General features: G+C 40.3%; 1 protein-coding gene across 2 annotated transcripts in view; it reads right to left on the bottom strand.

Annotated features, from left to right (window-relative positions):
* LOC149238897 (ras-related protein RHN1-like) overlaps positions 1-14,059 on the bottom strand; it is a 63,316-nt gene that overhangs the window by 41,070 nt on the left and 8,187 nt on the right. For both annotated transcript variants that reach the window (XM_089373219.1, XM_089373220.1), the window contains exons 4-5: positions 8,567-8,615; positions 8,321-8,394 (exon numbers count right to left, since the gene is read on the bottom strand). In XM_089373219.1, coding sequence (XP_089229345.1) covers positions 8,321-8,394; positions 8,567-8,615 — 123 coding nt within the window. The remainder of the gene's footprint in view (positions 1-8,320; positions 8,395-8,566; positions 8,616-14,059) is intronic.

Raw genomic sequence — 14,059 nt, 5'->3', positions numbered from 1 at the left:
TTGATGATCATTTTGCTGGTTTGGTCAAGAAAATCATTGTTGATAGGTGGAACAATTTCAACACTCCATTGCACACTTTAGCACATGCTTTGAACCCCAAATTTTATGATGAGGAGCTTATTGCTCAAAGTAATGGGAAGAGGAAGGCACCCCATAAGGATAGAGAGGTGGCTAATGGGGTGAAAAAAACCCTTATGAGAATGTTTCCTTCTCATCTACAGAGGGAGGTAAAGGAGGAATTTGCTAGTTTTGTTGCAGGAATAAATAATTATGCAGATATATCAACTTTGGAGGAGAGAAGCACCATGAATCCGGTTAGGTGGTGGATTTGTCATGGAGCAAATGGTGTACATTTGCGAAACCTTGCCATTCGTATTCTTTCACAAGTGGCAAGCTCTTCATCCGCAGAAAGGAATTGGAGCACTTGTGGTTTTATTCATTCTGTGAAGTGCAATAGGTTGGGCTCATAGAAGGCAGAGGATCTTGTTTATGTGAACTCCAACCTTCGCCTTGCATCTCGTAGGGGTCCAGAATACAACAGTGGTCCTTCTAAAGAATGGGATGTGGATGCAGAAAATCCTGATTGGGATCTCTCTCTCTTGCTGCCCTGAATATTGAGGCTAAGTCTGGAAGTGGAATTGGCACATCATCTTCTTCAGCACCACCATCCACTGTTGAGCATTGTACTGCTTCTATTTTTGATGAGGATTGTTATGATGAGGATTAGTCTTTTGTCTCTATAGTTCTTGCAGCGTTATAGTCTTTATTGTACTTGCAGCCTCATATATTAATATAAATAAACGTTGATTTTGAGATTTGGATATATAATAAAGGTTGCTTTTGAATGTTCCGATATTTTTATTTTCATTATGTGATCATTCATGAGTAACTGTGATGTAAATTTAATCTTAATGTTTAAATGTAATAAATTATAATGTATCATTTATGCTTTATAATTGCACACATATATATATATATATTCGCGTTTCCCCATTTCCAAAATTTGGGGAGGTCGAGTTTCGTATCGCTTCCCGTTTCGGAAACTCGTACCCGTTTCCCCGTTTTGTGCAACCTTGGTTTTAGGGCTTCACAAGTATTGTTTAAGGGCTCGATTGAAGGGCTCTAAGGCCGCAAAGCCTAAGGACAGATTGACGTTGTTTTAGGGCAGTGTGGTGAAGGTTTGGAGGGAGGTTGAAAGCTACAACAACTGTTGTGTGAGGCCGTAGCCAACAACTAGATAAAGGGTTGTAGGGTGATGCCCTAACCAGTGATGCAGTGCAGTAGTGCAGCGTCATGGACAGCAGTATGGCAAGGCTATTAGACAACAGCAAAGGTATGCTAAGGCAAAGAGCATGGACAGCATGGCAAGCAAGCAAACATGGAATGGCCATGTCACTAACAGTGGGACAACATTATGCTAAATAGGACAGCTGGCTACATGGTGCTGCTAACTAGTGCAGCAAAGTAAATGGGACAACAAGGTGACTAGTGCAGCAAAGATGCATGGGACAGCAGGCTACATAGCGCTGCAAAAATGCATGGGACAACAAGCAAACTTGGAATGAACAGTGGGACAGCTGTATGCCTCATAGGACAGCAGTGACTAGCATGGTACAGCAATGGACAGCAGTGCAGCAGTATGAAGTGTACAGCATGGTCATGAGGTCCAGCATTGTGATGATGGGTGCAGCACGGTGAGGTGCAGCATGACGAGGAGATGCAGCACAATGATAGGTGAAGGAGTCACCTTGGAGAATCAGTTGAAGAAGCATGTCTTCAACTGATCTCATGTATCATCTTCTTAAGAGATGATCTATGCTCTTATCTAGATAAGTCAAAGTGTTGACTTCTGTTGTAAATGTACTATCTCTCTCTCTCTCTCTCTCTGATGAACTATTGAAGAACCTACAAGAAGAATTGATCAAGGGTTTCCCCACATTGGGGTTTGTCCCTGGCTAGCGCCACATCTTGTGTCCTCTTGTCTTGGCTTGTCTTTTGCAATTTATGTTTATGTTCTATCTGGACTTTACTTTAATGCTGATGTGATTGCTAATCTGAAAAAGATATTGAGCTAACTGTGAAAATTGAAATAAATTGCTGTAAGCATAGAACATACCTAAAATTAACAATTTGGTAACTTGAACTTTGGTTTAAGGAAATTGCAAGATCAACATAATGATGCAAATGTTCAACAAGAAGCATTAAAGGCACCAAAAAGGCAAAAGTTGAACTCCCAAAAAGAGTTACTAGGATCAGGGGCAAATGATAGCCACTATTCAATATTTCAAATAGTGACAACTGTAAAACTAAATCTGGAGATAGAAGGAATCATTCTGAATATAGAAGAGATGAGCAAGTGAGGTCTATTAACAGACAACAGCTAAAGCTTCATGGCTGGGAAAAACATTGTTATGAAGGTTTTTTAACATTAGCATCACCTCGAACTTCAATACTAGTCACTTGTTTATTTTAAGGCATTCAAGGGTAGTTTTTGCAATTGCAAATATTCATGATAGTGACAAAGTTGGAGAAGAGCCACGGACTGTTGCATCGCTTGTTTCGAATGGAGGCATGTGGTTTGGAAGTGACCCGAATGAAGGATACAAGACAAGTGAGCACTCTTCATTCTTGAAAGCAAGGGCACAAATTTTGCAACACCCAAACTTGCAATTGCTCGAGGCCAAGCAATGTCAGGAAGGGGCACTGTAATGTTCTCTATTAATTAATTGCCCAATGGAGAACGAAGTAGCCTATTCAACCCCATAGGCTATAGTCATTGATAAAGGGGGAAACTTGTTATCCAATGTTTGGGCCAACCTTGGTAAATTTGGGGTAATTAGGGAAAAGCTTCTGGAGGAAGTTAGAATTGGGGCTAAGCAGAGGGAAACTTGTAACCCCTCATATTAAAACAAGGAAAAGAGACCATAAGAAATCTATAAATAAGATAAAGGGGGGAACTTGTTATCCAATGTTTTGGGCCAACCTTGGTAAATTTGGGGTAATTGGGGAAAAGCTTATGGAAGTAGTTAGAATTGGGGCTAAGCGGAGGGAAACTTGTAACCCCTCATATTAAAATAAGGAAAAGAGACCATAAGAAATATATAAATAAGAGAGAGGAGAAAGCATTTTCTCATAATTGTGGATTGGATATTTCTGTTTTGTGAGTTGAGGTTCTAAGGGTTTTAAGACCCCTTTTTCCTTTTGATTGCTTTCGTTGGTGATGATCCCACCCCAGCGAATCCTCTCTTCTCTCATTTGTTTGGAACAATTTTCTGAGGCATCTTACATTTGGTTTATGGCCAAGCAAGGGAAAATTTATGTAGGATATTGACGTACTGTGTTTTCTATGGAATTGTTAAAGACTACTCTGCGGTATCATTATAAAGGAAATCTAAGGAATAATGAGGGTCAGCGGGTGGCAAAATGGCCCTAAACACAAGTTCAGACTTATCACTTGAGGCAGCGGAATTATTTGGAGGTCGAATCTTGAAAACAAGGGCTGAGCTAAGATCATTCCAGGGCAGCGAACCCTCACCCACTTACCAGACACCTTATTATGAGGCACCAAGACCTAATCTAGGACAATTTGGAACAGCAAGGACCCCTCTAGAGCTTAATTTTATCAGCGTGGGGTTTTGTGTGGTTGTCCTGCAATAATGAGGTTCCTAGCACTCCCTTAAGGAAGTGAAACAATCTCAAGAGGCAACGGATCTCCTCAACTCATCGTGGTTCTTCCAAGCAGTGACAGAAGGCAGCAGTCTTACCTTCGAAAGTATTTTTGTGGCAACCACAACGTAAGGCCATCTTTTTAATGATTTCAACTAGTCTGCTCAAGACCTATCTCTGTAACAGCAAGTTCCTGTAGCATCGCAAGATTGTCTCCAAGTAGTTGAATGCTTTTTTACAGACGAGCAGGCTGTTGACATTCTCACAAAGCCTCTGTCACAGGGTGAAGTTTGTATACTTCAAAGACAAGCTTAGTTTAATTGAGAATGCTTCCCTCAATCAGAGGGAGTGTTGATGTTGTAGCATCAAGGGGCAGGCAATCTCCCTAGGGTCAAGGGTATTTGACCATGTCAAGGTTATTGACCAAAGGGCATGCAATGTGGCTAGGGTGATTGGCCCAAAGAACATCAAGGCCCAGAGTGCTCCCCTGGTCAAGGGTTACCTGACCATATTTTCAAGGGTTAATTGGCTAGTGGGTTGAGTGAGTGCCTTATAACATCAAGCATGAGAGTTACTATTCAAAATTTCAAATCAGCATGCAAGAATGGTAATAGCCCAGGGTTTCACCATAGGTCACAAGTGTTGACCAAGTTCCAAGTGATGACTTGGATAATTGGTGAATTGCTCCAAGTGACGACTTGTTGAGCATGATGTTGATGTAGGATGTTTTCCACATGTAGTGGATGGATACATCAACATAGCAAGCTCATTCAACCTTTCTTAGTGAAATTTTTCAACAAGAGAACATCTAAAGAAGTCGTTGTGAATACCTCATCTAAGGAAGTCATTATGAAAGTTTTGGTACCAAAATGATCAAGTCAGCCCTCAACAAAGAAACACCCTTTCGGCCTCATCAATCACTATATATAGACCACTCACTCTCCTCCTTTGGGTAAATATGGATCACTCACAATATCATCTGTTCATCTAAGCAAAGGAGACCAAGACAAGGAAGCCGAAGTTGACCAGACAGTCCAGCCTTTGACCAAGTTTCTTTTCTCTCTCTATTTGACTTTACACGTGGGGATTCCATCTCTGTTTGATCAGGTTTGACCAGGGTTCTATTGCTGCTCTGTTTGACTTTATTTTGACTGGAAAAGATCAGTTGTATCTCCTGTTGAATTGAATAATTTCTATAAGGAAAAGGTTGTTGGGTTTCCCCCCAAGTGGGTTTTCCCAAAATAAAATCTGTGTTGTCTTTGTGCATCATTGTTATATTGTGATCTCTACTGTCCTACTGTTTTTCTATGGTTGAGTTTCTTATGTATAATTGCTTAATGATAAAATGACAGTGTTAAAGAGAATATCAAAATTATTAGAAGTAATTATCAGTTTCAGGAATTTGTGCTTGTTCCTATTGCACTTGAAAAATCAACACGGCTCACATCCTATGGATTTAGGGTTGGATTTGGGATGGTATGGGATTGGTGTCAAGAGACAACAAGGCGGCAGCAAAGTTGATTGATTTCTGAAGCTGATTATAAGCTCAGGACAGATTAGTAGGCTAGTAGAATAGCTAGTAATTTAGCAGTTATATGCACTTCAATTGTAGTGTGAAGGATTGTGGGTTAAATCCCATATGTATGGAGACCTGGTTTCATGTTCATGAACTGTGGATGGTATGAAATGCAATCTCTAGTATAATACTAGTCCTAATTGTCCAGTGCTATAAGTTTATAACTGCATTAGGAAGTAAACCTATGAGAAATATAAACCGATGTATTATGTTGATGTTGCTTATCTGTTCATTGTTGCATCTTAATTGTCATTGGCAAAGGTTGTGACAGATACTGTGTTATTAGTACAATTATATTTGTATACTCTTGATAACCCTAAGGATATACATAACACTAACAAATTGGCTTTATTGTTTCCACTCAATTAAAATTTTCTATTCTATTAATTCAAAAGAAGGAGAAAGGTATACATTTAAATGTAGTTAAAGGAGTTGACTGGAGAGATTTATCTCTAGCTCCAAAGTTTCAGCCCAACATGCCTAGACTGCCGAGCCATCTTGAGGCCTCAATCCAAAAGTCCATGAGATTGATAAGTAAGTAACCTCCCTCTTCCCACTGCTATTACTAACATCACTTCATGGTTTTGCTCATAGGTACAACCTACCAGGTTCTACAAGTTTGGTAGAATCAGGTGGGGGGAGGTTAAGAAATTTTGAAGATTTCAAAAAATATTGGGAAGTTTAGAATGTAAATTATACACATTACTCAGAAATACAAATAATCCCAAAGAATAAGCAAATCTCTCTAGTTCATGAATAATTCACATTATCGATCGGTCTGTGTATGTGTTGATGGGTATCTAATCCCACTCTGATATGTCTCTTTAAATAATACTGACAATATGCCACTTGATATAAATTATTCAATTCTTTCATATGTTCTTACCCATGTCTCAATGGGTCTAGCTCGGGTGGTTGAGAGAAGGAATGTCATCCTCTCCACCGAGGTTCAAATCCGTCTCGTGATATGTTCACACTTTATGAGCCAACTTTTGATTGGAGCTAATCACGAGCAAATTGTTGATGGAGCTGGCAAGGTACTGGTGTATTGTGTCCTAGGCATTTATCCTCTTGGCCTAGGAAGACACTTTAATAATCTTTTTGTTTATTGACATTATGTGTTTTATTAATGTCAATGGGCTAAAGTACCTTTTATGAAGAGAAGTACTAAGAATTTCAATTTATTAAAGTCACATGGCTTATAAAGTGACTTTATGTGAAAAGTACTGAAGTTCACTTTATGTTCTTAAAGTAACTTTTATATTTTTAAAAGTCGCTTTATGAGAGAAAAAGTTACCATGGTACTAAAACATTACAAGGTACTAGGAAGTGTTTTAAGTGAGAGGGTCATCATGAGAAAGGGGTCAAGTGGGGGCTTGATCTAAACCATAGATCTCATGCACTGAGATTTAATCTCAGCCCTTGATCTTTACGGTTAGGTTTCCCTCTCAAAAGAACGGCAAAAGGTAAAGGAAAGAATGACACTAATTATTCTTCTCAAAGGAAAGATGAGACCATAGAGTGGAGCAAGGAGGGAGGAGAGCTTGGAGAGAAATTCCACAGCAGAGAACAACGAACCTCGCTACAGTGAATCGAATCTCTAGAAGGCCGAGTTAGAAGCTTGAGAACAAGTCAATTTGCAAAGAGGACAGTCATTTCTCCATCAGTACACAGGTTGAGGGTATCTCCAGGCTAGAATGAGCCATTACCTTATGGAAATCAGTGTTAACAGCAGTATTCTCATATCTGTTTGATACTGTGCACACTCGGCGAAAATCTCAGGCATGAACAGCGAGATTTTCGAGCTTATTTCCTGAGTAGATTTAAGTGGATTCTCAGCCTGTGGTTCAGTGTCTTGTCCAGGGAGGAATCCCTGTAGTTGAAGGCTCATTTTCTGTTGAAGAAATTCGAGTTTCAAGCGAGATTATGTAACTGTTCTGTGGTTCCATTTCTGTGCTGAAGGAGCAGCCTAGTAGTCTGTCAAGTTTCAGTGCTCACAGGTTAATGATTTGTTTCATGTCTGAATATTCCAGCGTTCAGATAGCTAATATTCTCCTTCTAAACTGCCACATGAAATCCTAGGCACTCGCACCTGTCCTGCGTATTTTCAGGCTGTTCTGAATATATGACAGCTTGTTTTTCGGACTGTTCTGAGCAAGTAACAGCGAGTTTCTTGGGTGGTAGTCTGAGCAAGTGTTAGCTCGTGGACCAGTGGAGATGTGTGCTTCAGGCATGGGTATTTTCCCAGCTAAACGAGTCCGTGCTACAGAGCAGAACCTTGACTATTCTGAAGTTGTAAAGAGGCCGAAAATTTCACTGAGGAGAGCAGACTGTGGGTGAAATAAATACCAGTCCAAGAACTCAGTGCATGAGAAACCTCAGAGAAGTAGCTTCAAGGGAAGAGATAAGTAGAATCTCTATTGTATTTTGTTGTAAAAATTCTCTAAAGAAGCAAAATAAAATCCTCCTTCAGGACTGGTTTTCCCCACAGTGGGGTTTTTCCAGGGTCTAATTGACCAAAAGAAGAGTGTAAAAAATCATGCGTGCCGGCTTATTTTTCTCTAGTCAGCTGAAAGTTAAATAGTAGAGTAGCTTTATGTTGTTTCAAGTAAAATGCAGAAAATGATGTGTATATCAGTCATATGTTTCTTATGGGTTTTAGGCATTAAACCTTGCAAGAATTTGAAACTGGGTGGGCTACAGCATTCCTATAAAAAAAAACATATTGCAATGTCATTCTTGCTTACCAGCTTGAGGGTGGCATGAAATGTATTCCAAGGCGAAAAGAATGATTTTTACACCATTTTCAAAATCTTCACAAGACAATATGCATGCTGCCAATTTAGAATCTGGGTTTGGGATACAAATCTCCATGTCAATCTCTTAACATCCATTTTCTAACACATAAAATTACTCAACTGACATGCACCCTTGAGACCTTTATAGAATCAAAAGTGTGGCATGCCAATTTAACTACACCATTGTAAATTTAATATCACGCATATCTGCCAATAAAAGCAAATTCATATAAATAATCTTATTAATAATTACATATGACATGAAAACAAATAGCAATACCTCTGGTGAAACCTTGCTATTCTCTATCATGTCAGACTTGTTTCCTGCAAGTGCTATCACCATGTTTGGATTACCTGCAGATTATGTTCACACCTTAGATACAAACCAAATCCCTATTGAACAGACAATTGAAATATATATCTCAGTGCATATTGAGCACCTGCTGAATATTTAAAAACTCAAGAATCAAACAAAAATCTAGATTGCAATTTTATTGAAAACATCAGTGCCTACGAAAGAACTCACCTTGTTTTTGAAGTTCCTGAACCCATTTCTTTGCTCGAACGAATGAGTCCTACACAAAAAGCTTCTCCACTTAAAACTTACATATCAGATAACAAATTTCATCACAAGCGGAGCTTTACATAATGTCACGTTATGATAAATGACACCATAAACAGGCTCAACAACAAAATACTGGACTGAAAATAAAGAACATTTACATCCAATGGTTTACTATGTTGCATGGGGACCCGTCCCCTCCAAAAATACTCACATACCCTGCATCCCTGCATTCCGGAGACTTTTGGACCCTTAGGAAACGTCCCCAAACTGTTGGGGACTTGGGGACTTGCTAGCCGTCCCCAAGACCTTCCCGACAGATTTCAGGGATGTTCCGGACAGATTTCAGGGATGTTCCTATCACATCCACACAACACAAGAGCCAGCGCCAATTGGCAGTGAGTCTACTGCAAGCTACAAGTACATGATGTAACTTCTGAATATTTAAATTTTGTGAAAGATATGTTCAGGCGCGACAATAACTTCTAAACAAAATCAGATATATCATGTGCTGCAGATTGTATACATTTTATGTTAAGTAGTATTTTTCTATGTTCCACCAAGATTCTGAGTCATGGGGACAAAGGAACATGAAGACAAATCTTGGGAATGCGTGGACATCCCCATAATTTCAGGGGATGTCATAGGAAATGTCAAGGTCCTATCATATGAGATATGTGAAAAATACAAAAACAGAAAAGTACAAAAAATATGAGATGAAACAAGACTGACAGCAGCAATTTTCTTTACTATTTATTTTGTGGAATGTTGGGACTTGGATGTACATTGAATATGATTGAAAATGCTACTGCCCAATCTTTTCTGTTTCTGAGAGCTTGCTGTTCAAATAAATCAATCTTCAAACTCCTTGGTACACTGCCACTAGCAAGCAGGTGGTGAAAATAAATCAAGGGATGAATTGGGTCACTTAAATAAGTGACAATAGGGTTTGGGAGTGGGACACTACTTTTCTTTCATATAGAAGATAAAAAGAAACTTGAAAATTTTTATTTTTATTTTGATTACATATTTTTATGTTTGCACCAAGAGAGGTGAAGTGCTCTTGCACACCAGGTTAGATGCTCATGAAATAAATGGGAAGGACTTGGAAAAGAAAGAAAAAAGAAATAGCAAACCATTTCTTAATTTGCATAACCATTAAAACAAATTAAAAAATAAACTGTTATAGATGCATTTTAACCCCGATATTTTAGGCAGCAAGAGATCTGCACCTGATATTTTAATCTCTCTCAGTGCTTAATTGATCAGGAGTCAAGATAGATCTATGCCAGCTTATATGCCTGGAGGTCACTTTTAGAAGAGGAACATCCAGAAGTATTCCATGGGGGTGCATATGTCTATACCCAGTACCTAGGAATGTCACCCCCAAGGACCAGGGACATCCTGGTTCACCGGTGGGTGGGGGGCTGTGACTGAAAGGACACTGTCATGCTCAGGGAGCACGGAAACATCCCTGTGGAACATCAGTAATTTTCCATATAGCAGGGTAATTTATCTCAACATAAAAATATCATGATTATGCATCACACACTGGACTACAGAAGCAAAAAGAGAACAGCTACTCACAAATATATTTGTTGAAATTTGATGACTAAAAAGTTTCTTGCAATCCCAACCCAGTTTTAATTGCACCTTATTACTTCCATTCAGTTAAATGGCCTTTCCCATAAACATACATTCAACATATAGAATTCTAGAAATAAATTTTTCAAATTAAAACACATGGGACTGTCAACACATGCTGAAAATAAATATGAACATAAACAGACCAGCAACACACATAAAAATACACAGATTTTTTTATCAACTTAGACCTAGGCAAAACCCTTCAATCTTCTCCACGGAAAATCTATTAGAGAGCTCTTCAAATTTATTTATCTTTCAAGTTCAGGAAAAATACATTTGCAAACAAAACAAAACAGCAAAATACAACTTATCTCTTCAGCCCAAAACTCCTTGAAAACTGTGTCCACTTTGCCCGATTTCCATGCCCACTTGAAGCTTAAAATATGTATTGTATAGATACGAACTGTAGTGACTGTATGGATTTATGTACCGTTGTACGGACAGTACGGATTTTTCAGCAAAAAATCCAAAAACTTCTCTCGAACGGCGTGCAACTCACATCATTAAATGTTGTTCGTACTGTACCTTTTGTTGTCTTCTATGCCTTGATTTCCCTGCCTGGCTTCGCCCAGAAATCACTCCTTCAGCTAGTTGCAACAAATTTCTCCTTCAAAACTTCTCTCCAGCTCTCAGCCTCTTTTCTCCAATCTGCTCTCATGAAGAATGAATGCAGTGTCTCTTTTCTTTTCCCCTTTTGTTTCCCTAAATGATTTTTGGGCAACCCTAAGATCTAATGGCTTAGATTCATTTAGATCAAGGGATGAGAATAAATGTGCATTTCATTCTCACTTTCTATTTTTTAGTTCACCCATTAAATAAAGTACCTACATTGTACTTTATGTCTAAAATCACTTTTCACTTTATAATTTAAAATTGACTTTACCACTTATAAAGTTACTTTCACTTTATAAAGTCACACTTAGGAAAAGAATTATTTTGGACACTTTTCCCTCGATAGAGACTAACCCATGGGAAACCACTTGTCCAAGGTACATTAAAAATCAACACTCCCTCTTACCAAGGAAAGTGTTTCTCACCACACCCATCTTGCCCCTAAAATAGAAATGCTTGCCTCTTGGCAAGGACTTCGTGAGAACATCGGCCACCTGCTCATCTGTCGATATATACTCCAGCTTCACTGCCCCCTTCTGAACATAGTCCCTAATGAAATGATAGCTAATGTCAATGTGTTTTGACCTATCATGAAACACTGGATTCTCCGTGAGTTTAATGCAACTCTAATTATCACAGTGAATAACCATCGGACTCAACTCCTGATCAAATAGACCATACAACAACTTGCGAAGCCAAATGGCCTCACAACTAGCCTGGCTAGCAGCCATATACTCAGCCTCAGAAGAGCTCAAAGCAACTGCCTTTTGCTTTCAACTGAACCACGACACAACTGTCGAACCCAATCCAAAGCAACTGACTTTTGCTTTCAACTGAACCACGACACAACTGCCTAACCCAATCCAACGCAACACCCTAAAGTGTTTTTCCTATCAAAAGCACACCCTGCCCAATCTGAATTTGTGTAACCTGCCAACCTCACTCCATCTCCCCGCCTATAGTCCAGACCATAATCAACAGCCCCTTGCACGTAGCAAAGAATGTGCTTTGCAACTACCCAGTGCACCCTCCTGGGCTCAACCATGAACTGGCTAAGTGTGTTCACTGCAAAGCATATATCTGGCCTAGTGTTGACCAAATACATCAAGGACCCAATAAGCTAACTATACAATGTGGGATCCACCATACTAGAATCTAAAGCGTGAAGCTTCTTCTAGTTCGTGATCATAGGTGTAGACATAGGTCTACAGTCTACCATGTGAAATCTGCTCAACACATCCACAGCATATTGCCCCCGCCCCAGAAAGATATGCCCCTCCTCCTACCACAACTCAAGCCCCAAAAAGTAATGCATCAACCCAATGTCCTTCATCTCGAACTCCACAGCAAGATCCTCCTTGCAACCACTAATCAATCTCTCTGCCCCAGTAATGAACAAGTCATCAATATACAACACAAGAATGAGCGGATCATCCCCTACAACAATGTAGTATAGGTCTAGATCTGCATCACTCTTCGTGAAACCCATCTGCTGCAAGTAACTATCAATCCTTGAATACCAAGCTCTCGGAGCTTGCTTAAGTCCGTAGAGTGCTCGCCTCAACCAGCATACATGGGTCTACCGCCCAAGTACCTCAAAGCCCTATGACTGCTCAACATACACCTCCTCCTCTATAACTCCGTTTAGAAACGCGGTCTTCACATCCATCTAATGGATCTTCCAACCCATTTCTGCAGCAATAGAAATAAGGGACCAAATAGAGTGTACCGAGCTACGGGAGAGAAGGTCTCATCATAGTCAACTCCCTCTATCTATGAGAACCCTCTAGCCACAAAGCTCACCTTGAACTTCTCAATGCTGCCATCCGCAGCATGCTTGATCTTGTACGGCCACCTAGAAGTCACAACTGACTTGCCCTTAGGCCTAGGCACCACTTCCCAGACATTGTTCTTAATGATAGAGGCATACTCCTCCACCATAGCCTCTCTCCATACCTCCTGGCTAGCAGCTTCCTCATAGCTATTAGGCTCAAAGTCAACAATGTTGGTACCCATGGTTCATAACTGCAAAACTCCTCAGGTGGCACACTCTCCCTGTTCACCCTCTTCGAAGGACCAACGGACTCCACTTCCTTCAAGGTGTCTTGAAGCCACATGGGCCTCCTCTTCCCTGAAGAAGCTTCCCCATAGGGAACCTCATCCTCTGCCCCCCAATCTGGTGAACCTGAAGGTCTCCCAACTAACCCTGGTGTGCCTGTACCAGGCTACCAGCACCTGTCCTCGAAGACCCTGTACCGGTAGATGTGCCTGTGTTAGCTGAAATGTCATGTGAACTTTGAACCAGTGGACACCCTAAAGAAGTGCTCGATGAACTCACCACTAGTGCCCCAGATGTCACTAACACTGAAGTACCTCTTGTACCAGTCGATCAAGAACCCTAAGGTCTTGCTCCCTGTACCTGACCTCCCTGCTGAGGAGAAGTTTGTGACTCTCTCTCATCATACTCACGTGATCTCTAATAGGCCCTCTCCTCCTCAAACTTCACATCTCTCCTAATCACCACTCTCCGTTTAGAAGGAATGAAGATCCGATAGGCCTTTGAAGTCTAGCTGTAACCCATAGAGATACCCTTCTCTGCCATGGGTTCCAGCTTCATCCTTTTCTCCTTGGGGATTTAAGAATATGTGAGGCATCCAAAGATACTAAGATGTCCCACGTGAGGCTTCTCTCCAATGAAAGCCTCCTCCGAAGTCATATTCCGCAATACTTTATGAGGACTCCTGTTATGAAGATATACAGCAGTATTGCAGGTCTTAGCCCACAAAAACAAAGGCAAACCCTGATCATGAATCATCGCTCTAGCAGCCCCAACAATAGCTCTGTTCTTCCTTTAAAACACCCCATTCTGCTGGGGGTTGTAAGGAACCGTGAACTCTCTCCTAATGCCCTCCTATGCATAGAAGTCAAAAAACCCACCATCGGTGTACTCACCACCATTGTCTGACCTCAAGACCCGAATCTTCCTACCTGTCTGCTTTTCCATAAGAGCTTTGAACTCTTTAAAGCGACTGAAGACCTCACCCTTGGTCTTCAAGAAATATATCCAAGTCCTAAAGTAGTCATCAATGAATATAACATAATACTCATAACCACCCAAAGACACATGAGACATACGACCACTAACATTGGTATGAATCAAGTCTAGTATACCTGTAGATCTGTTGTCGCTCGCTGGGA

The sequence above is a fragment of the Pinus tabuliformis genome, chromosome 8, assembly GCF_031772625.1.
Source record: "Pinus tabuliformis cultivar Carrire ecotype Pingquan chromosome 8, CPIR1, whole genome shotgun sequence".
NCBI classification, from domain to species: domain Eukaryota; kingdom Viridiplantae; phylum Streptophyta; class Pinopsida; order Pinales; family Pinaceae; genus Pinus; species Pinus tabuliformis.
Note: the sequence above shows the minus strand (reverse complement) of the source record. Positions and strands in the feature narration are given on the sequence as shown.